This window comes from Stigmatopora nigra, chromosome 4 (assembly GCF_051989575.1).
Source record: "Stigmatopora nigra isolate UIUO_SnigA chromosome 4, RoL_Snig_1.1, whole genome shotgun sequence".
In the NCBI taxonomy this organism is placed as follows: Eukaryota; Metazoa; Chordata; class Actinopteri; order Syngnathiformes; family Syngnathidae; genus Stigmatopora; species Stigmatopora nigra.
In genome coordinates, this window is record NC_135511.1 from 7176319 (window position 1) to 7200524 (window position 24206).

At 37.3% G+C, this 24206-nt stretch overlaps 2 protein-coding genes across 3 annotated transcripts; both read right to left on the reverse strand.

Annotated features, from left to right (window-relative positions):
• Positions 1 to 143: 143 nt before the first annotated feature.
• fsta (follistatin a) lies at positions 144 to 7579 on the reverse strand. 2 transcript variants are annotated; one of them, XM_077715546.1, is made up of 6 exons: positions 7221 to 7579; positions 6721 to 6912; positions 6367 to 6585; positions 5329 to 5553; positions 3852 to 4082; positions 144 to 1322 (listed from the first exon to the last, which is right to left on the reverse strand). In XM_077715546.1, the coding sequence occupies exons 1-6, from the start codon at positions 7309 to 7311 to the stop codon at positions 1240 to 1242; spliced, it is 1041 nt and encodes a 346-aa protein (XP_077571672.1). In that variant the 5' UTR covers positions 7312 to 7579; the 3' UTR covers positions 144 to 1239. The 2 variants fall into 2 exon arrangements, with proteins under 2 accessions (XP_077571672.1, XP_077571671.1); XM_077715545.1 differs by having other exon boundaries at positions 6715 to 6912.
• A 1389-nt stretch (positions 7580 to 8968) lies between these two features.
• On the reverse strand, positions 8969 to 23294 carry itga2.2 (integrin, alpha 2 (CD49B, alpha 2 subunit of VLA-2 receptor), tandem duplicate 2). The gene is made up of 30 exons (XM_077715793.1): positions 23116 to 23294; positions 21425 to 21548; positions 20992 to 21101; positions 20789 to 20880; positions 19867 to 19981; positions 19662 to 19789; positions 19394 to 19542; positions 19171 to 19321; positions 18917 to 19082; positions 18753 to 18829; positions 17848 to 17986; positions 17620 to 17765; positions 17395 to 17538; positions 16139 to 16342; positions 15933 to 16063; positions 15696 to 15859; positions 15469 to 15620; positions 15170 to 15280; positions 13595 to 13680; positions 13373 to 13514; positions 13151 to 13234; positions 12990 to 13066; positions 12483 to 12566; positions 12299 to 12401; positions 12112 to 12222; positions 11892 to 12002; positions 11689 to 11802; positions 11513 to 11602; positions 11321 to 11437; positions 8969 to 10494 (listed from the first exon to the last, which is right to left on the reverse strand). The coding sequence occupies exons 1-30, from the start codon at positions 23162 to 23164 to the stop codon at positions 10426 to 10428; spliced, it is 3540 nt and encodes a 1179-aa protein (XP_077571919.1). The 5' UTR covers positions 23165 to 23294; the 3' UTR covers positions 8969 to 10425.
• Positions 23295 to 24206: the final 912 nt, after the last annotated feature.

Consider the following 24206-nt stretch of genomic DNA (forward strand, 5'->3'; position numbering starts at 1 on the left):
AAAGTTATCTAATATAACCTAATTTTCAAGGTAAATATGTATCTAGGATTAAAAATGATGGCTTCCTAGTAGTTTCTCAGCTATGTAAAGCAGAATACCCAGAGAAAAGCCACACAAGCTCAGGGAAAAGAGACATCAGGAACTGTATAAGGAAAAAAAACTTTTATTGTTTTACTCTTCATATCTGTACAAATACCCTCGAACTTTTTGTATGTACATATGACATTTACATAAAAAATACAAAACTATATATTCATAACAGAATTTTGTATTTCTCTTGCTGATGCTGAAAAAACACTGAGAGGAAAAAAAAAAAAAAGAACCAGTGATGAAGTATGATATTAAGTTGAATACTGCAGTAAAATACACGTTAATCCTTTTCGAAAAATTGGACAAGAACAACATTGGCAAAGAAGAAAGACAACAGCACACAAATGTTAATGGCACATTGTTTCAAAGATCATCAAGTATTATTCCAAACGTACCTCTTTTCTTTGTTCTAATGATACAATATAAATGCTAACAAAGAACGACAGTTAAAGGCAAAAAAAATGAACTGACAAACAAGAAATGAAAAATCAAATGTCTCTTTTTAACTATCTTTTTCATGTTTAATTTCTGCTGTGTTGCATCTGATTTGAAAAACCATTGAGATAGTCCCTTTGGTCAGTTAATATTATAAACTGTAAACAAACCAGTAACACATCTGTACATTAAAAAGAAAAAGAAAAAAAGTTGATATATTCCCAATAAATAAACACACAGCCTAAACATGCATTGACGTAGGAGTGACATAAACATTTGTGGTAAAGATTGAACAAGAACAAGCAGTTTTTCATTCACTTTTTTTCTTTTTTTACAGCTGAATGAAAGCGGAATGCAATTTACAGCATTAATCCAGGATTTATACTTTACATGGTAAGGTGACAAATAAATAACACTGTTTCTCTTTGGACAAATATATTTCTTCATGATAAAAAAAAAAAGAGAGAAAAAAAATGAAAAGCACAATAACAACAGCAAAGGGAGAAAATGAGTGGTAAATTGTAAGCCTGACATTGTAAATGTATAAATTAGAAAACACAAAAAAGTATAAATAAACACCTAGCAGACTGGACTATATGTATACTTCCTTTTTGTTTCAAAATAAATAAGCATACACATCATGTACAGTAAGTATGGACATGGTTCCTTGATGGGACGGTGGGGGGGGGGGTGTAATGAGGGGATGTGGGGGGGTTATCCATCCAGTAAAGAAGATAAATGCACATAGGCCTTGTAGTCTTTGCCGTCCACACTCTCCTCTCCTTCTTCTCTGATGGCTAAATGAGGGGAATATAGGTGTTGAGAATGGACCAACTACACAACTTTTACATCATCCAGCAAGTCGGGGGGCTTAAAATGGAGAAGCAGTGGGGGGTGACAGATGGATGGATGGATAGAAAGGTTCTGGTGCAAGGGTATAGGTACAAGGAGTGCGGGGTCCAGTGGATCGGGGTGGATTTTGTGAAAGAAATGCCGCTTTTTCTCTTCCCGCAGATCATCAACACAACTGTGAGGTATTTCCTTTTTTTTTTTGTTGACATTTTGGACAAACGAAAGAAAAGAAAACAAAAAAAAACCTAAATAAGGGAAGGGTACTAAAGAGGCAGTCCCTCAACAACATGGTACAATACGTTCAGTGGAGAAGAGTAACAAGATATTTTTGCTATTGTTCTTTTTTTTGTTTTTGTTTTTAAAGGATGAAATGAATGAGCTTCATATTGAGAAATATTCAGCCCATGAGGTGATCGTAAAGTTGCTCCCTTGGGTGTCATAGCACGAGAACCCAAAGCAATGAGACATTCTTCTGAGTGGAGCAACATGGAATGTAAATGTGATACTTCCTTCAGGGCTCTTGCTCAATTTCGCCCTCCAAACCCCCCCTCCGACTAATGCTTTTTCTGCTTTACAGATTGATAGGTAGTCTACATACAATTAGCAAATTCACCTTCGACACTTGCTCCAATGTTGCGGTCACTAGCAGAGACATTGGAATAAATGGCTTTACAGTGGAACAGAATAAAAGCTATACAAAAAAAAAACATGCATTTGGTGGATTTATACGTACAAATGGGTGGGATAATCCATGAACTCATTGACTGCTATGTAAATGCACAGTGAATGATTTTGTTTCAGTGGCTTTGACGGTAATAGACGTCCAATTCAACTCCAAAGAGATGTCCATGGTAGCAAATTAATGAGACTGCCCAGGAATCCGCAAATAGATTAGATTAGATAAGATTAGATTAGATTACATTACCCTTTATTCATCTTAGAATCAACTGAAAATGTTGATGTTTTCCTTGGAAATCAAAATGGAATGAGGTGCAGAATATTCCATTGTATTGTTGTAGTTTTTATCACGGATGTAAAATGTCACTGTTAAAAACTGCATTTAATTATTTGAAAGAGTGTTTAACTTTTTTTGTAGCAGTTAGAAGGAATATTTATAAAACAAGCCAAAACTTATAATTAGTTTTGAGTGTTTGGTTTAATGCAATGTTCTGTACTGTGTACGATTTTTTGTACTGCTCTAAACCTAAGTTTACTAGATCTAAGTCATGTGGCTGACTCTCAATTTATATAAGTCTATTCCTCAATGACTTCTGCTTCAAACTCAGCACGCAATGAAATTTATGAAATGAAATGCACAACTTTAAAATTAATGCAAATAAAACAATTTTCGGATGGTTTTTGCTTGTGAAAAACCAAGCCGTGGAATTAGGGTTGATTTAAACTGTGAGGCCCTACTAGCGAATAAGCAAATGTATAGGACATTTATCACCGTCAATACCGCTACTTGTTTAACACATTCAGGGACAATGGCCAACATCTATTCAAAAGTTATCATTAACTTAACTTATTAGCTGCCAGCCCTGGTAACAGAGTACGTGTTTTGGTAGTTCTCAATAGAGGGAAATTAATTATGAAAACACGCACTGATGGCACTAGATGTCCAATCCACCCTGGAAGCGACCATTCTATCGCTTTCAGGCCCATTTTTTAAAGGGATTTGGACGTCTATTGCCATCCATGGGAGGCGGAGAGTCAAGCCATGTGCACGTAAATTGCAAAATAGGTGACACTACAGCTGAATGTCAAATGGGGGCTGCAAAATATTGTTTTGTTAGGACCACTGGCCTGCAAGTTTGAGACATCTGTCTGATAATCATCCTCCATGGGTTAAATTGCTTGGACATCCAACACTGTCATTCACATTAAACTATCATTCATTGCCAATCCTCCTAGGTTATTTGACATGTATTAGGATAAAGGGTAGCCAAAGAGTTAATGGTAAAGTGATGGTAAAAAAAAAAAAATGGAAGGACGGTGGTGAACCCAGTTAAGCACAGAAACAGGAGTTGAGAACATTCAAGGACAGCTTAATTGCCGGCAAATGGCTCCATGACTTGACTGAGAATTAAGGCAAAACATAGTCCGGCGCAAATCACATACAAGTGGATATTTACATCATGATTGTTGCACTGCAAACTCCTACGTCACTCCAATTGAATTACAGTCTCTCTCTCCTTTTTTTTTTTTTTTTTTACAATGCTTTTGCAGAGGAATTACACAGTGGGACTAGAAAAACAAACCAAAGAAAGACCACATCATGCAAGTCCATTTCATTCTAAATCCGCTCTGCTAGCGAAAGCTGTGCTTGGCGATGGGAATTTGAGGGAAAGGAAGGGAAGGAAGGGGTGGGGGGGGGGGGGGGGGTCGTTTAAGCAATGCAGGATTTTGTCTTTTTTTTTTTTCCTCGGAGAGAAGTGAGCGGAGGAGCAGGCTGGGGTGTCATGTTTACTTACAGTTGCAAGATCCCGAGTGCTTGACTTCCAGCAGAACCCCCTCGGAGCAGGCGGCCTGTTTCATGGCACACTCGTTGGGGTAAGTGGTGTTGTCGCTGGCGCACACCGCCTCGTCCGTCCGGCTCTCCGGACACGTGTCGTCGCAGAGGGAGCAACGGCCTCGGCTCATGCGGGCGTCCCACAGGCACTTCTTGTTGCCGCCGCACTGGATGTCCTCACATGACTTGGCCTCTGCCAGCGCACAGAGGGGACAGGAAATTGGTCAAGCAATGAATCAATCAAATTGGTCGAAACACACAATATGGTAAAACATCAACTTTTTTTTTCCTTTTTCCCCAGATCACTCAATGCAAGCCCTTCCAGTTCAAATTGTCATTATATGTAATACATAAAAGGGAACAAGAGTTTTAAGTTCAATGCTTTGGAAGTAATATTTAAAGGTTTTAAACAGTTAGATAGTTTAAAACATTGTCACTAGATCATTTAAGATTTAGAATAGATCTTTAATTCATTTTTTTGTTTGGACTGAACTGAATAAATGTTGAATTATATATACTGTGTGTATAGTTCTATTTCCATTTATGGTTATAATTCACAAAAGTGAAATTTAGTTATGAAAAACTAAACATGGAAACGTATAAATTTTGAAAAAAAACATTGACAGCGAAAAATAGTTTTTTCATTTTCATTAAAGTTCAAAGTAAATAAAAATCATCCTTTACCGATAGTCAAATTTATCACAAGAGCACAAAGGAAACATTTGATTTCAACTTGATGTACTCTCATGTGATCATGTAAAAAAAAGTTTTTGAGTATTTATCGTCTTTCAGGAAAATCGTACACGATAAAAATGTACAAGATTCACGAGGCTTTTGCATAAAACGGCCTTCAAAGAAAACCCAAGTAATTTTACATTCTCGTAATTTTATAAATATTGCTTTTTATCGGGGTAAAAAGCATGATACACTACATGAAATCATTGTGTTCAAATCTTGGCTTCCATAATTAATCGACAAATAAATCGTCAAATAAACTGTTATAAAAATTATCCGATTTCTGAAGTCTTTCACAGAAGCAGATGAAAAACTCTAATCGGTTTATGGAATCAATATACATTGCCAACTAAGAGTCATAACAACAATAAAAAGGACAAAAAAATGCATGCAATTGATATACGAACCAATTAGTCAACTAAATTCGAGCCAAAATAAAATCCTCGAGTCTACATACCTAAAAAAAAAAACATGTAGAAAAACATTTGTACTCCGCTGCCCCTACACTAGCTCCCCCCTACACTGCACTTGGCTTTGCTATTTCTTCCCGACTCCCCCATAAAGGAAAGTTCTGCCAACATCAGGAAATAATCAAGTGTCCATCATTTCTTGAGCAAACACTCTCCATCCTCCATGGAATGTTGGCAGCAATAAACACTCTTACTCGAGCAAAGAGTGGAGGCGACGAGGCGGGGGGGACTTACTGATGCATTTGCCCTCGTAGGCCACCCCAATGGAGCGGCCCAGGAGGCAGGTGGCTCGCCTCAGGTGGCAAGCACTGGCGTAGACGATGCCGTCGTTGCCGCACAGGTACTGCTCAGGCGACGTCACTTCGGGGCAAATCCGATTACACGTCACGCAATAGGCGTTGTTGCTCTGGTCTACCACGCAGGTGGAGCTGCCCGGGCACAGCACGTCGCGGCATGTTTCTGTCGGGGGTAAAGAGGGAAGGTTGCGGGTGAATGATTACCATTCGGTAGCTCGGACGGTGACGGGTGTCCAATCCCCGTGAATTGGGAGGGCGGGTAGTGATTGAGCAGTGACGGCGATGGACGTCCAGCTCAGTTAAACTGGGACGTTTGCCAGATTCCCAACTGGTTGTCCATCGAGGCCAATTACTGAAGTGTTAGAGCTCAAACAAATGATTGATTCCATGCAAAAATATGTATTTTTGATGAAGAATAGTTATGCTTTTTTTCCAAGGAGCGAAAAAGCAAAGACAAAAAGGCAGAATGGACGTCTTTCATTGTCTATAGCAGCCAATTACTGAGTTGGAGAAAGTATCAGTGTTTAAATCCGGGGTGGCGAACACGTGGCTTTCAAGCCACATGTGGCTGCCGGCCAAAATGAATGCTGCTCTTTGCTAGTTAGCGTAATTTGCATATAGTACTGTGCTTTTAGCCTCGTTTCAGGTTTGTCTTATTTCTATAATCTCTTAAAACATGCTCCAATTCATCAGGGCTCATTAAAAACTAAAAATAAAATATATTTCCCCAAAAAATATTTTGCAGGATTGCATTTTTATGCTGCTTCTGACCTAAAATGGGGCTTTTTAACTGTCACCGTTTAACATTTTTGCTCTTTGTGTATAATTTGTTCACCAGCCCTGGTTTAAATATTTTAATAGTGAAAAAGAAAACGCTTTAGATTGAATGAAAGTACGTAAGAAAGTCAAAGAAAAGCAGAAAGGAAGAAAAAATGGGGGGAAAGCCTTATGTGAAAGGTGAAGGCTGAAGACTGACTTTTGCATTTCCCTTGGTACTGCACGTCGAGGTCCGGGTGGGCTTTGCATTTGGCCTTGAGCAGTGCGCACTCGTCCTTGTAGGTCTTGCCGTCGGAGCCGCACACGGGTCCCTTCCACGTGATATTGGAGCAGTCTGGCGCACAAACGCAGCGCGGCTTACTCCTCCGGTTCATCTTGCATCTCTTCCCTGGCCCGCAGTCCACATTATCGCACGATTCTGCGACGACAAAGCCGAGCGTTAACGCACAACGGCTCGACCAGAGGAAAAAAATAAATAAAAACTAACAAAAATAAACACGGTGCGCCTTTTTAAAATCGTGTGCAAACCAAAGGAAAAGGAGTGCACCTCCACCTTTGCAAGGTATGCAATTGGGGGCTCCCCCGTTGAAGATCATCCACCTGAAGAGCGTGCTATTAGGGACGTCCTCTTCGGTCCAGGACGTGCCCAGTCTGCCGCTCCTGCAGCATTCCTCCCTGCTCATACCGGGCATGTAGAGCACTTGGCATCGGCCGTTTTTGCCCTGCTGCAGCCAGCAGTTACCAGCTGCCAAAAACACACACAAACCCCCGGAAAAAAATCGCAAATCAAAAAAAACTGACCACGAAAAGACAGATCTCCAATATCGGAGCGCCTCAAAAAGACGCTCCGACGCACCGAGCGCGTGTTTCTCTCAAGAGCCGGTTCGATTCTCGCACGTACTCAAGTTTCCTCCAAGTTCGAGAAAACTTCACATACACACACCTGTTTTTTCACAGCGGATCAACACCCAAAAAAACAAACAAAAAAAAAACATTTTCTGGATTTTACAAAGACAAAAAAACTTTCCAAAACATGCTAAAAAATGGTCTTACCTTGAACTTTTTGCTGCTCCAAGAGGTGGCAAAAGCAGACGAAGAAGAAGAGAAAACTGGGCTGGAGGTGTGCTTTCAGCATCCCAAACATGATGGAGGCAAAGTGGAAAGAAGAAGAAGAAGAAGAAAGACAAGCAACGGCAGCACGAAAGCGCCGGTTTTGACCCTGCGAGGCAACGTGGAAAAAAAGTAATCTGCTTAAGGTAGCACTGTTGAATAAGTGTCAGTCTGAGAATGCAGCCTCTCTTTTTAAATCTATAAGGGGTCTCGGGTTGACTGTCTCTGGTGGGCGGTCTCCTTTTTGCCTTGGGGGTGGGGAGATGTTTTTTCTTCTTCTCTTTCTTCTTCTCTTTGCAAACTTTCAGTCAGGTGACGTGCAACTTTCTCTCCTAACACCCACTGCCCCCCCTCCCCGAAAAAAAAATATGGATGCACTTATTTGATTACAACTAGACGATAGAGCCCAAGGGGGCTTTTTATTGGACATCCGTTCTTCCAATTAAATTGCCTCCATTGACGATGACAGGCGAACCGGAGTCGCTTAAAACAAAACAAAAAAAACTATTTTTAAATTGACCACACACATTTTTATACCTCAAACTAAAGAAAAAAACCAAAAAAACATCATTCTTCTTTTCTAACGGCTTCATTGCCAATGCATGAATTAACTTATTAGCTGCCAATGACAGGAATAAGCGTCAAATCGATGAAACATGGTAGTGACGGATATTTGTTTCCCACCAACTGCAGACAAATGTGCTAATCTTGTGATGGAATAATGGTGTGTGCCCCCCCCCCCCCCCCCCCCCTCCCCTTACGCACACCAGCGTGGACCCCCACTTCCAATAATGTGCGCAGGTTCTCCGCAGGCGCGCATGCGTCTAATATTAGCACAGACAGTTGTTTGGGTTTCTCTCCCGGGTCAAGCTTTTAAATATAATCAAACCTGTTTCCGAAGGGGCTTCAAACACAAGATGGGGGTGTTACGTTTCACTCTATGGAACTCACACACACACACATGCACACGCACGTAATGCAATGGTGCAAATTTGGACTTTTCAGAAGTCCTTGCGCGACCTCTTCTGCAGATGTCTGGTCATGGTGGAAGAGGAGCGACTCTTTGGCGAGCAGACGCCGAAGAGAGGAGATGATCCGGCGGCCAGACATGCGCCCTGCACCCCCCTCCCCCTTCCCTTCCATCGCTTCACCCCGGTGATCCTTTTCCTTCCTGTGGATACACTCACACACGCATAAGCCCTCCACACGGTCAAAAATAGTTCATTCATTCATTTATATTGCATCATTCATAAAAAAGGAATGCAGTCAGTTCAAGTGCAAAAGTCATATTTGGTCCAACTAGGACCATCTCAACAAGGGTTTTTTTTCTAAAAATAAAACAACTAGATTATTATGGTCTTCCTAAGAATGTTGAATTTGAGGAAAATTGTATTTATATGCAAAATAATGTGTAGAAATTTGATATTTCACTCATTTTCAAATGTGACTTTATACTATAAATCACCATTATGTTTTTATAGCGATACATGAGATGGGAAATTGATTTATATTGGGGAGTGCTAGCAAGGAATTATATTTTTTCTTGCAAAATGGTAATGATTTGTTGTTTATTTGCTGAAATTGTGTTGGTTCTCATTGACATTTATTCATCTTCTTGAACAAAATTACTTAATTTTAATGTTGACCATCAGAAATCAGTAGCTCAAAAATATCGGGTGTCTATCTCCATCAATATCATCTAATAAGGGAATTGAATTGAATTATTGAATTGTCACATTTTGAAACAATCAGTAATGAAACAATAGTGCTCTCTAGTGGTCAATTGGGGTTTCAAGACAAAAGAATATTTCCCGATTTTACAATGTGCCACCATACTGGATTTAATGCAATTACCACAATTTCATTTCAACTAAAGAATACAATAAGAACAATGTTGTTAAATTATTTCAGACATTGAAATGAAAATGGCAATATTTTAAAGATAACAATGATGGGTTGAAATGAAATTCAGCCAGTGACGAACATGCCAAATTGGACACATTTATTCTCTTATTTGGGTCTTTTTTGTACAATAAAAAGAAATGTTGTGTTGTTAGTCGCCATGCATAAACAATATTCATGCCATATTCTGGATTAAAATGAAGCCATCTTGAAAAATTCAACGCCATTTCACAACACAAAAGGTATCTGACAAAAAAAAAAAACAAAGAAAAAGTGCAATCCATAGTAAACCAAGGTTGGTTATTATGCATTATTTTTGGATCGTATATGGAATATTCACATTGTGGCTGTACCAATCTTTCTCTCTTTTTGTTTGTTAACGATATATACATATAAAACAAATTTATAGAAAATAGATCCAATTCTTTTAAAATATGGAGCAGAAAAATACACTATAACAGCATTTACAAGACAAGTGAACAGAAAACAATTCAAAACTTGTATCTATTACCATTGGGTTAAACATATAAATATTATGACAAGGTCTAGTTCAACCAGCATTTCTTAGAATTTGCAAAAAAAATCAATATGATCACATGGGAGTCTTAATTTGTGGTAATGATTATTTAAACTGACAGTTAGGAATATGTATTACAGAAGCTAGTGTAGCAAAATATTTAGACTTTGCTGTCCTCCTGTGGTCATAACGCGCCAATACATCTTTTGACATCTTGACAAAACACGTTTGGCCAGCAATAATGATTTTTTGGTTGTCGTTTTTTTTTTTTAAATGGAGAACAAACAAACAAACAAAATCATGATATTCTTGTAATATGAACATCCAGATTTACATGACAATACAAACTCAAAAGAATTTATACATTATATTATATTAAAATATATTTATAAAAACATTTCCTTTTCTGGTTTGATTTTTTTCACTTTCCATATTGCTGGAATGTCGTCACACAATTTGAAGCCATTCACTCTCATATTCACACCCAATTAGAGTTTTCAGTGAATTTGTTGATTGTGCTTTTAAATTGTGGGATGAAGTACCCGTAGAAAACCCACAAAAAAACAAAAAAGGAAATTATTGCAGAGATTTCAGAGAATCTGCTGCCCAAACGTAAGAAAAACCCTGAGTGTCAGTCATGTCAGTAGTTTATATTTCATCAAATACTCTGAGTGTGTTTTTAAAAGTACCAGGGTTCGCATGAGATACGTACAGTGAAGAATGAATGTTTTACAACACCTCATCGTGTGCATCTGCATCCTTTTGAAGCTGCTGATATTTCCGTTTGAAAAATCCAAACTAGAACAAAAAAAAAATAATTCAGAAGAGCTCAGTGATTGATCTAATGCAAAAATAAAAACATAAAAAATACATACAGAAGACCTTTCAGATCAGAATATCTCAACATGTCAGGTTACACATTAAGGAAAGGATGATATTATTGTATTTTTGTGATTATTAATATTATATAGATTTTTCTAAGCTATCAGGTCACGGACATTCACTATTTGGCACTGAAAAAAACATAAATTGTCATGTTTTTTTGTGAGCATTAAGACATTGAGTATACCATCAAAGTTCAATACCAAGGTGATATTTTGGTTTTTGGTTAGTGAACTCAATTTTATGGGTATTTTTATTTGTAGTTTTAAAATAACCTGGAGTACTGGAGATGCCTGCTAAAGGCTGGTTTAAAAACCAAGACGCAAAACGTATGACTTTTCCTTTGGGGGTGCAAAAGAAAATAAATTAGAAGCACCACATTAAACCAACAGAATAGACTGGATGACTATTGCCGTCAATGGCACGATGACATCACCAATTACTGACTAATCCATCGGTGGTGAACTAGTTAGACCTAAATAGCTAACGTTTTAAGCCAAGAGTCAACGAGCCACACCTTCCGCCATCATAAAAAAATGTTGTTAAAAATTTTTCTTTAACATGCCCTGATTAATTCAAGTATGTTTTAAGAGAGAATAAAAATAAGGGAAACATGAAATGAGGCAAAGTGCCAGTATATGCAAAGATGATAAGAAGCAAAGAGCCGCTTGTGGCTCGAGAGCCACCTGTTCATCATTAATCTAACAACCACTTCTTAGACAAAGTATAAATACGAGCTCACCTTCCACAGCAATGCAACAGCCACGCCCAATAACGCGAGTCCACCAATCACACTGCCGACAATCACTCCTACTGGAACGTCCCCCTTCGCTCCTGGTTTGCTTACTGTGACCACCACCTGAAAAAAACATAAAAATATAAAGTCTTCTTTAGTCCATCTTGAATTACAAAAGACAAAAGCATGTGACTTTACCGGCAGCTCCTTGAGCCCGATAATGAATAAATCAGGGTTGGAACTCTCAACCTCCGCAGTGGAGATGATCTCAGTGGTCTGATAGGTCGCCTGAACAAATGAAACAAATGACATTGTGAGTTTTAAAATGGCTACCATGACATTTTGTGTTAGAACTCATTCAATTCAGCCAATACCGTAATAAACGTGCCACTCCAAATTCTTGCTTTCACTTTGACGTAGTAGTCGGTCGTGACTTCGGCGTCTTTCAGGAGACATTTGATACGCTCGCACTTTGCACTTTGGCAATCCTGCAATCAAAACAAATGATCAATGCCCTTCCCCCCAAAAAGGGGACTCAAATTAAAGTTATATGATGAAGTTTTGGAACGTAACTAACCAGTTTGTCAATGCCTCGGAGACTCTCCTCAGTGAAAGTTGCTTGATATTTCTTGACGCCAATACTCAGAGGGTCTACCAGACCACGGGAATCACAACTGAGAGAACCACCCTGAAGAATAATAGTTATCTGACAACCCGCAGGAAAATAGTGCTCGGATGGCAATAAAAACAGTGATGCACTTTGGACGTCTATGAAGGTCAATAGCAGAACAACTCACATTTTGTGTCTCTATGTTGGTGAGATAAAGGATAGGATTTCCTCTTTTAGTGCTGACGGGTATAGCGATTGTCAGATAAAGGAGGCTTACTGGAAAGTTGCCTGTTGAAACCTGAATGAAGTTAAAGCAGTGAACAATTGGTCATTTGAAAATGATCATTGCTAAACTTTATATGAATTCATGGCACCTTCACAGTGAAGTTAAACTCTGGTCCAATGTCATCTAATCTTTTTATTACTGTTTCTGGTGCAGTGGTTGAATTTGCTACATAGAAGTTGATGTTAGATTTCCTGCATTAAAAAAAATAAGAGGTTAATTTTAAAAAAGTTTTCTTTTTATGAATATTGGTAGCATTTATTGGAAGAATTTACCTGGATAAAACAATGCCTGCGTCGTATTGAAGAGGAATGGAGATGTCAGCTTTGTTGTCTGCCAGGTTGTACTCTTTACTGTCACTGCAGGGCAAATAACAATGAATTTAAAGATGTTTTATTTTGATTTTTTTTAGTTTTATCTATCACAAATGACTCAAGTGATTTTAATAATACCTGCAGGATATATTTGTCATTTAAAATGGAGGGGTGAGATGTTCAAAAAGCTGTTTTTGGGGATGTGTTTGTGTTTAAGATAACTCAACAATGAACAAAGGGATTATAATCGAATTTTCAGGTCATTTTAATATAAATCTGGAAAATGTAACAACGTTTTAAGGCCATGACTTTAAAGGTCGGATAGTTTCGAAAAGCAATTTCATGATCATTTTTTTTAGTACTTAAAAGGAGTGTTCATTCTATTAAACATGGCAAACCTTTTAATTGATTTACTTTGGCTAAAATCTCTCTCTCAAAGTGCCAAACTCCAGTTCATGATTAGTTTACCTTTTCGCCTCAAACTTGACCTTGGCTTGATTTAGTGGATGGTTGCGGTTGTATTCAAAATTGAGTTGGAATTTTATCTATGTAAAAAAAAAAGAAAATTCATATGAATGTGAATGAATGCAGACCAGATTATTAAAGAAAAAAATTCTTTTGTCATTCACCATTTGGTCTTTTTTCAAGGCCGGGTAACCCACTTGACAAACAACCGTTTGCTCTTGTGTTGAAGTGCATTTGACTCCCTCTATCTGTCAAAGAGTCATTCCATGAAATAAATGTGTAGGCCTTCTACATTTTTCAGTTCAAAAATATTAAGTTCGATAAATTGTATGTAGACATCCATTATAAATGCCATTCAAGCATATACAAAAGATAGGATTACTTACAGGAGGAAATACAGAGGAGTAGAAAAGATTGCCTGAATACGTGACCAAGACTTGAGTGTTATAAGCATTTTCCTTTTTGTTCTTCACTGTAACCTCAAATGACAGTTCCCGTTTATTGGCGCTGACCAGAAAAGGAGCCGAGCTGCAACAAAAATATGCAAATGATTATAGAATTCAGTCTAAACCATTCCCAAAGGTTTGTAGGAAGCCAGTTGATCTTACCTGGAACCTTTAGTGTCAGTCTTCACACTCAACATTAGATCACTGACACATACTTCATCAGAGCCACAGTCTTTTGTGAAGGGTATCTGAAAAACATCAAAATATATCAACTCCACGGATTGTTCATCTATTGCAGTCAATGGGTGATCGTTGGATTTGATTGGATAACTTTATACATCCCGTATTTGAGAAATTTCATTGTCACAGTAGCAAGAGGGTGAGAATTCAGATACAGGAAAGGCATTTTAGACATAAATAGATAGGTAATAAGTACCGTATTTTCACGACTATAAGGCGCACCGCATTATAATGCGCGCCCTCAATGAATGACATTTTTCCATATATAAGGCGCACTGTATTATAAGGCGCACCGTTTATTTTGGAGAAAATTTAAGACATAAGTGCGCATTACAGTCGTGAAAATACGGTAATTGCTATTGACTTCCAGGTATGAAGCACTCACTACAAAGTCACCTCTATAGCCAGCCATTGTTGACGTTTTAGATTTTTTTTGTATAAAATCTTGCAGTGGGGGAGGAGCTATATGATGGAAGATTTTGTTAACTAAGATGGCATCTGCATATTTAACAGTATTGTTTCAGTTCAGGCGTTTTTGTTTTTTTTAATATCCGACAGTGTTGGTTTTTCATTTTTGGTTTTCTGTTTTTTCCATATATAAGGTGCACTGGATTATAAGACACACTGTCTATTTTGGAGAAAATGTAAGACTTTTAAGTGCGTCTTATAGTCGTGAAAATACGGTAAGTTAATAAATATATAAATAAATAAAGGAGCTGACATAAGTTTGAATGTGAATACCAAATTCTAATTGAAGGCCACATTCCCCCGTTCATAAGATGGTGAGTACGTTTTTGGAACCACGGGATGTCAATGTTCCATTATTTCTGTTTAAAAGATGAAAAAAATCCATTGAGTAATATATTTAATTTAATAGTATTCATTTTGGTTTAATTCATTTTTAAATCACAAAAAGCTATCATTTGAAAAGGGGGTGTGTAGACTTTTCTTTAGTTTAATTGGGTAGACTGTAGAAACAACCCAAAAATACTCCTTTACGTTTTTTGGAGGTGAGCTAAAAGTCCATATCTGTGCTATTTGCCATCATTGTTTATTTATTTATTGGCTATGTTCCATCAATATTTTTTTTTGTAAAATTTCAATAAATAGGGATCAGTGTGAGTCTTGGTCGTTAAAATTTTTAAATACTCTGACACCATTCTATCATTTAATCAGTGTGTAAAAGTCAGTGAAAATGGGACTTTAAAATAAGGGTTAAAACAAGAGTTAAAATATTCTCTTTACAGTTGCCTGTTGTTCGTGACAATACACTTTTGACAGTTTCCCCATTTTGTTAACGGTACTATTGTAGCAACGGCAGTGTGGTAAACAAATACTTTAGAAAACACCGGAAAATATGACTTTGTCATAAAATGTGAACCCTTATGTGACTCAAGTGCTTAAAAAACAGTAATCATCAGGTTATGTCATCTTCTTTGCACAGTTCCAAAATAACTATTAAACCAGAAGAAGAAAAATGGCTATCCAGCTACTCACAAAAAATTCCCAGGCAGTTACAGAGAAAATGTCAAGGACTGGGTTAGCGTCTGCATTCTTCTGCTCAATTTCCACCTTCAAACTGAGCGAATTGACAAAATCTGGCGTCTCCTGATTGGAAAAGAAACATAATGGAAGAATTAATTTCCACACAGAGCTAAATAAAAGTACAGAAGTTCCTGACACATGACGCCAAGGTTATAAAATGTTCCCATATACATTTCTGGATGTCAATTATACTCTGCGGATTGTACCTTCTACCTGTATCTTTAAGTAATTTGAACTAAATAAAAAAATACCTGTACGTAGACTTGCAAGTCTTCACAATGCTTACTAGATGATAACTTGGCGTTCCCCATAAGCAAACGCTCATTGTTTTTCATGAAAAGCCCTCTCGAGGTGACCCGCGAAGCCTGCAAATCGGCATCCAGAGTCAACGTATAAGAGATATCTATCAAAGACAGAATACAACTTAGTCCACTGATACACTCAAAGTAAAAAAAAAGAACTACTAGATTTAGTGTACCAATGGGTCCAACAGGATTTTTAGGCCTGAAAGTTGCACTGAAACAGAGCGCCATGTTGAAGCATGTCATTTTGCGTCCAACAACGTCACAAGGTTTGCTGAAAATGTTGATCTTTTCAGGTTTGAAAGTAGCCATGGTTGAAACTGAGGCCACTCCACGAGACCTGTAAAACAATTATATTTAACATTCTCAATTAAGCATTTCAATGGCAGTTCAAGAGTGAACCTTTGACTGACCAGAGCTGGACCACTTTTCCATAAGAACCCACTGAGATATCAGCAAGCGTGTCATCATTTAAATCGTTGTAACTATCGAGGGACCTTCCAAAAAAAATCACCTGAGGGTCCATTTTAGAGCCAAGTATTCTCTGTAAAAGGAAGAAACAACTAGTCATTGTATGGAATTAGAAAATTAAAAAAAAACGAGATGATCTAGTTTTTACTTGTGAAAACTGCTTGTTTAATGTCTTCTCCCTGCCATTGTAGATGTAGATGACACCTCTTTCTTTGTCCTCTAGGGGTGCTCCCACCACAATGTCATTGAAACCATCAAGGTCCAAGTCGGGAACAGCCGACATGGCCATCCCAAAACGTGCGTTCTCGGTTGGAGGGGAGCCTTTGAGGAATCCTTGCTCGTTCAGGATACCCTTTGGGTTAGAACCATGTAGATAACGTTAATGAATGGGCTAATTTATACATATATTTTGAAAATATCTTTTATTTCATCTCCTTGTGTCCTGCGTGTTGTTGGCAATCAATTCAGGGTATACCCTGCCTACTGTTAGTTGTTGGATGAGATAGACTATAGCACCCCTGGAACCCTTGTGAGGATGAGGGGCTTGGAATGAACGCATGAATATGATTGACATTTATTTTTTTGTTATCTATTGTTATTTTTTGTCCTATTAAAAGATATATAATGTCTACTGTACTTTTTGGATTGAGTTTGTGAGGGCAATGTTTCATTTTCTCAGTATACCAAGAACAAACGTTAACAATACCAAAATGGAGGGTGAATAGGGATGTGTTAACAGTTTTTCAGATAACTATAGCACAAAAACAACCTAACAGGCTCTTCGTGGTTAGAGAAAAAAGTCCTAGGGCCAGCAAAATAGTGAAAAAATGTGCGGTTTATAGTCCAGAAAATAGAGTAGTTCGAAATGGCGAAAAAAATCTGCATGAAGTAATACAATATGTGCAGAAAATGATCAGCACATACACAGCTTATCTTCAATAGATCTAAAAATATATTACAATAATTAACATTTACATAATTTGATAACATTAGGTTATTTTTGAATTGCTAATTTTGCTCCATTTTGACATTTAAAAAATATAAATTGAATGTTAGTGTTACTTTATCTTGTTAAATCTTCAAGTATCCATCCATAAGTACTACAACATAGATGGTTAATTTATTCAATAAATTATTTGAAAAAAAACATTTTACCTACTCAGAAGTTACTTTTTTTTATAACTAATACTTTTTCAAACACTCAAATAAATCATAAATACTAAAAAAAATATATTTTAAATATCATCGACAGTTGACAGATTCAGAATTGTCTGAATTATACTTAATTGATTGGCCAATGTTGACAGCGATAGACGTCCAATCCATTGACTGTGAGACCTCCCAGTCATAATGGATTGGACATCAATTGTCATCAGTGGCAGTCAATAAGCAAATACTTGTTACCTTGGTGACGGTGAAGAGATAAACACGGCCTTGCTCCCTCTTCTGCTCGCTCATAAACATGGGTGCGGCAACCAGCAGCAGATCCGTCACCCCGTCTTTGTCCACGTCCAGCGAACAGAGAACACTTCCAAAATAAGCTCCAATCTAGATGAGGACAAACCTCTGCTGCTCACTGACTTCAAAATCATTGGCGTCCTTTTTTCGAGTTCTGGTCAATTGCACTACCTGCTTCCCTCGCTCCGAATCAATGATAGCTAATTGCTTCTGTGCGTTGAACCTGTAGACGATGACTTGTCCCGAGTGGTTGGAGCGAGGCGCACCGGCCACAAAATATTCTGTGCTGCCATCACTAAGAGTGCTGACAGAGTAACCTTCAAGTCAAGCAAAATAATCTATCAGAAACATATTATATGTATGCTGTGGTCCACTTGATGAGAATGCAATGTTTAATACCTAATAAGGAGCTGTGGTTTCTATCTTGAAGTGTTCCCTCAAAGGCTGAAACAGGAAGAATGTCTACTTTGGAGCCCTTTTGGTGGACGACGGTCCCGGCCCAACCGTAAGCTCCCACTGCTCCCAGCATCATCATATCCTGTAAGAGCATTGGTGAAATGGCTTTTAATTGCAGTTTATGGATGTTTAATGATCTACATCTAATGTTAAGGGGACAGACAGTAACTTTATCATGTGAATCGCAGCAAAAAGAACCTTATTTAATAAACTAGATACGGAATTGTATGTGTTAAAGTGAAGAAAAACGAAAATAAAACTGTCATGTGTTTGATCAGTGACCTATATTTGATGCTCATAATACTCAAGATCAAATGTATCTACTTGTACTACAATATAAATGAGAATTGTTTGGTTTTTAAAATAAGAGTATATACATCATTCAAAACCAATTGTAGAATAAACAGTATTAACCGGCTATAATTGATGTTACAGAATGCTAGCGCTAGAGTCAGTGATTTTTTTTATTTTTATTTAAACATTTTATGCTCCACTATTAGAAGTTTAATAAAATAGGGATTTGGATGCTTAACTTTTTCATGTACTACACTTATTTTGGGGATCTGAAAGTTAAAGCTCAAGGGCTAATTGCACTACTAGAGACAATATTATTGCAGCTCCGATTTCACATTAATTGTAGTATTGCATGAACAAAATTAAAATGATTAAAAAATGGAATTAATTCATTCAAAAGATTCATTAGAATTTAAAGGGTAATAAGTAAAAAGATTGATATAAAAAAACAACCCAAATTTAAAAGATACATGCATAATACATAGAATGGACGTCCATTTTAGTACCACTGCCCCTAAAATATTAGAAATATTTAGTAACAGTCTTCGATGTACCTTTTTGGTGGAGTAGTGAGCGCTGAAGCCCACTTGGGACATTTCCATTTTAAAATTGTCACCGCCCTTTCCCGTGCCTGTAGTAAAGAAAAACCAGAAAAAACAAGGAGGGATGACATGTAGCTTAGAAGAATGTCAATAATGATGCCAACAGCAATTCACACCTTCAATGTTAAAGATGCGGTTTCCCAGCGTTCCTGCAATATTGGACAGAGCAGCTTCCTCAGAGACGTTGAAGAAGTAATTTGCTGAGGGCGCGCTGGCAATGGACTTGATTTCTTTTATGAGATTTTCAGTGTCGAGGTTGTTTCGACTATAGTAGCCAAGGACCTGAATAAAATGGGATGATATCATTCATTGTAACAATGATCATCCAATGCGGGTGCATAAAAATGTGTTGGCGAGGGTTAAGACTTACAGCGATACCAAATCGGGTTATCCCTTGCTTTTCACAGTCGGCGATGACTGTATCTCTAAAGGCTTGGTCATGGGATTCACCGTCAGTGACCACTACCATCACTTTGGAAGCACCTGGGCGGGCTCCATGAATTGGATTGAAACCCCACTGACTTTAAGTGTTGATACAAAAAAGGATATCAGATGCATACCCGGGATTTTTTTTTATGGACAGCAATACTTACGTGGCATATTGAATGGCATGGAATGTGTTGGTAGAGGAACCTTGCATTTGTGTGAGTTTGGACGTAGCTGTCAAAAGATCCGCTCTGGTTTTGTACTGATTCAGGGGGAATTCAAACTTGGCATCAACAGCATACTGAATGACACTGACCTGGCGAAACACACAATATGATGAGATTCAGGTTGTTTTTCCATTTGAAGTTAGCAGCAAAAAAAAATCTGCAAAGGTTTAGCAGCCACTTGTGAACACCACCGGTACGATGCTGTCACCTGGGTGTTTTGGGGTCCGATTTCAAGGGTTGGTAATAGTTTCTCGATGAAGTCTCTCATTGGATGCCAGGGGTAGATGCTATTTGAGCCATCCAGTACTATCACAATGTCCATTGGCCCTCCACAAGCTGGAAAATCAAAGAACCAGAATTGATTTGACTGTATATTTAAGTCCATTGACAATATTTCTATCAGTGATGCTCACTCTGAACTGCAGGCGCGAAGGCAGGTTGAGGCTTAAAGAGGGGGCTCAGTCTTGAGCATATACCAGGGTAGAAATTTTGATCACCACATTTCTGTGCCCAAAGGGGACCACACACCTGCACCGCAATACAAGATTGAGTACTATTACCAAAAAAAAAAATCATCTTTATAGTTTTTTAGTAAGTCCTATAGTACAATTTTTGGGGGGAATTTTTAAGTTTTATATAATTTTAGACTAGTTTTTAAATTATGAATTTTTCAACATTGCTCTCATGCACTGAGATGTAACTCTATATATGATGAAAATGCTGAAGAATATGTATATAAATATGAATTTTTCAACATTACTCTAATGCACTGAAAATTAACTCTATATATGATGAAAATGCTGGAGAATATGTATATAAATATGAATTTTTCAACATTACTCTAATGCACTGAAAATTAACTCTATATATGATGAAAATGCTGAAGAATATGTATATAAATATGAATTTTTAACATTACTCTAATGCACTGAAAATTAACTCTATATATGATGAAAATGCTGAAGAATATGTAGATAAATATGATTTTTTCAACATTACTCTAATGCACTGAAAATTAACTCTATATATGATGAAAATGCTGAAGAATATGTAGATAAATATGATTTTTTCAACATTACTCTAATGCACTGAAAATTAACTCTATATATGATGAAAATGCTGGAGAATATGTATATAAATATGAATCCATTAAAGTTATATTAAAGTTCCCACTAGCTCATGCAAATGTGCAATCTTTGGTCTTGTATTTCAAACACTTCCTCTTCTATAGTCTCATATCAGCTTTATTTTTAATCAGCTGGTAGCCTAGTTCCTGTTATTTTTTTAAATAGCATTCTTTTCCTCCATGAAAAAATTCTATTCGCAGATGCATACCATCAAACCATTGACTGCAGGCATGCGCGTCAGGGTCATGCCAAGAGACATGTTGACATTGATGTTCGTCACGTCTGGGATATCAACTGAATCTGCAGGGATATTTGAAACTTTCTTTCAAAATGAAGCTCATTTTATTGCCATGCATTTGTTCAAAGTAGCAACCACTAGGCACAAAGGTTGCAGCGGAAGCCACTCCTCACCTTCAAGGTTGAGCTTGTCGCAATTTGTTCTGGATCCTGACACTGGACACCTGTATATATCCCCCTTCCTGTTCTCAGCATAACCACTCCAAGGAGCGCCAACCAGAAGCCTACACGCAACAAAATAATGTTTATCTTTTTCGTGCTTGTCACTTGTGTTAAATACAAACACACACACACACACACACACACACACACACACACACACACACACACACACATGGACGGATGCAGTAAACATTGTTTGCGTCAGCTTTCCCAAACAAGGTAAATGAAAACAGCCCACCCACTGCAGACGATGAATCACTGTGCAATAAGGACCACTCTTACACTAACTAGATGAAATCTTCATTCAACACACTCAACATTTTTAGAAATGTTTAAAAAAAGACATGAGAGTATATCAAAATAAAACTGTGTAAATGATTATTACCATTTTCCTTCATGGTTGGCAGCTTGCTGGACTGTGTAGCCAAACTCCTCAACAGGTGACCCACTGAAAATTTTGGCCCCCGCAGTACCAACGTTGAAGGAATGTGAGATGCCAATTCTGTCAACTGGTGAAAGACAAATAAATAAATATGGTTAGCTTGTAGAAAAAAAGTAACAGTACAGTTCCATTAGGATAGTCGTAACTCAAAATATACATATTTTTTATTCACATTTTCCAATAAAAGTAAAGAGAAATGTTTGTCTACATGTGTTGCTGCACCATTGCAGTAAATAAACATCCAGCAATCATTCGGCCTCTTTTAATACCAATGGTTGACTAAATGTTAAACTGTTGCAGATATTGAGGCATGGGGAGTATATTATTAACCCGTTGACTTCCTTTGACGACACCAGACGTCCAATTCATATTTATTGAGAGGTTGGCAGTGAATGATTGCTGTTAGGTCTGTCTAGTGTGGTTAGTAGCATTGAAAAATCAGAATTCGAAGTCTCAGTCCTTCCAGTTTGAATGAATTGAGTGTCTGGCTTTCGTGAATAAAAAAAAACACAAACAAATCAACTTCCAACAGGTGTTTTGGAGGCCATAAGCAGTGCGTATTTTGTCTTAAATCTCATATCATTTTATAATGACATTTATAATAATTTAATTTCATTAATTTGAACATTTGTTTGCATATTCTCCCTAGGCTTGTGTGGCTTTACTGCGGGTACCCCACGTCCCAAAAACATGTTTTTTTTATTAGCTGGTTGAGCACTAAATTGCCCCCTAGACATGAATGTGAGCGTGGTTGTCCATCTGTTGTGCCCTGTGATTGGCTGATTACAAATTCAGGGTGTCCCCCAATATGGGAACCCATAGTTTGCTCAGATAGGATAAGTGGTATGGAAAATGAATGAATTATACAAAAAAATAATGATTGATAATCTTTTAAAATGACATCAATGTAATTAATATATGGATATCCCATTTTGAGACGCCACTTGTTTACCAAATATTAATACTCTGGTCTACCTGAATCAAAATGTAATCTCCATAGTATATGTCCACACCTGATTTATCTGATGTTGGATTTCCCCTCTTTTTAAATAATGAAAAATAGTCCCTTGCCCTCAAAAGGGTTAAATAGAGCAGGGAGCTTTCCTGTGCCAATATATTCAAACACTGAATGTGCAAAATACTTTGTGATATCACAACTATCATGCCGAGGACACCAAGTTGAAATGAAAGCTTATGAAATATACATCAATGGCTGCTGAAATGGACAGGAAATATTGTGAAGATGTATTACTTTAAAAGACGTATTTTGTCACAAAATAACAACAAGATCTTTTCCCCACCATGGACACTTTGGACTTCAACCATAAAACTTATCCCCTAAGGACCTGGAATCTATCAAAGCTACACAAGCCCGTACAGGCACCGCACTTTAGGAATGTGAACGTACACTAGCACAACCACGCCCGTTAACTCCTGAAACACCAACTTAACCTAAAATGACAGTTTGAAAATGTCCATTTGTTTGCTTCATAGCATAAAAAACATGGACATCACAGCAAATTTCCATTCTACAAATGTTTTTTTTTTTTGTGGAATGTCAATAACTTTCAATGAGTTCAGACACATGCACATCCAAATAAAAGGAAGTTGAAGGGAAAATGTTTAATACTCACTAATGACAATCAGCACAAAGAATACGAGGCTCCTCCAAAAATACTCCATGGTGAGCTTTATTCCATTTGACTGAGGCACTTCAATGCAGGCACAATAGACAGTCAGCTCTGACGCGTGTTTCCTACGCCAGAAGCTGCGCTTCTTCCTCTTGAGTTTGCGCGAGTGCGCGCGCTTGGCTGTCTGTGTGGTAACTTTGACTCAGGTAATTTGTTTGCCTGATGTCTGAATGGGAACACGGGAAGGGGAAGTATATCATTTAGGAAACAGTCCCATCAAATTTGACTGCTAAGATTACAAATGTTAGGAGGATCAGTCAAAATCAATAGTTCCTAAACTTTGTAATGCTTTTTTATATTTTTTTCAATGAAACTTCTAAAATAGTTTAGTTTTTAACTTTATTAACCCTTCGCACTGTGGTCAAATTAATTAAATTGCAATCAAAAGTTTAAACTATTTTTAAACCAGTTTTAAAACAAAAAACAACAACAACAACACAATTTCCAGGGCAAAATACATCCTTTTTTTTTTCAATTTATCACAACTTGTTTTATTTTTTTTAATTATTAAATTGTTTTTAGAATAATTGAAATAATTGTTTTACTCAAGGTGTAATATAATTTGCATTTAATCTCAATGCAATTGTTGTAGTTTGTTCCCAAAAATTGAACATATAACTGATTCATTCACTTTTTAAAAATTATTTTATTTTTTATTAAATAAGCACTTGCTTAAAGGTGTTAGTTTTTTCTTGTTGATTCATTGTTTTAGGTAAGAATATCGCCATGAGAATATATATCACAGGAATTACTTGGTGGTCAGTAACTTCCTCAATGACTTCTTCAGTTGTGTAATCACATCCGCAAACGTCAGACTTACAATGAACAACATTGCTGCAATGTTGGAGTTTCTGCCTCCAATGTTGAGGATAAAGCAAAAGTGATGACCTCATGAAAGCTCGGACACCATAGCCTTTAAACAAAAAACTCTTTGTTCTGCACTGGCTAGTTGGAATTTGAAAGATGTGATCCCTTGAAATGTATTGGACTTAAAGAGGAAGACTATACTTTGAGCAAAATGGACTAAAAAGTCT

Excerpts from the sequence above, each read along its gene's own strand:
- itga2.2 (XM_077715793.1), bottom strand. The coding sequence starts at position 23,164 with ATGGAGTATTTTTGGAGGAGCCTCGTATTCTTTGTGCTGATTGTCATT. Across the intron at positions 19,982-20,788 it reads CTGCAGTCAATGGTTTGATG|GTGTGTGGTCCCCTTTGGGC; the intron begins GTATGCATCTGC and ends ATTGCGGTGCAG. Across the intron at positions 17,766-17,847 it reads AAACCACAGCTCCTTATTAG|GTTACTCTGTCAGCACTCTT; the intron begins GTATTAAACATT and ends CTTGACTTGAAG.
- fsta (XM_077715545.1), bottom strand. The coding sequence starts at position 7,311 with ATGTTTGGGATGCTGAAAGCACACCTCCAGCCCAGTTTTCTCTTCTTC. Across the intron at positions 6,586-6,714 it reads CATACCTTGCAAAGGTGGAG|AATCGTGCGATAATGTGGAC; the intron begins GTGCACTCCTTT and ends TTGTCGTCGCAG. Across the intron at positions 4,083-5,328 it reads CTACGAGGGCAAATGCATCA|AGGCCAAGTCATGTGAGGAC; the intron begins GTAAGTCCCCCC and ends GTGCGCTGGCAG.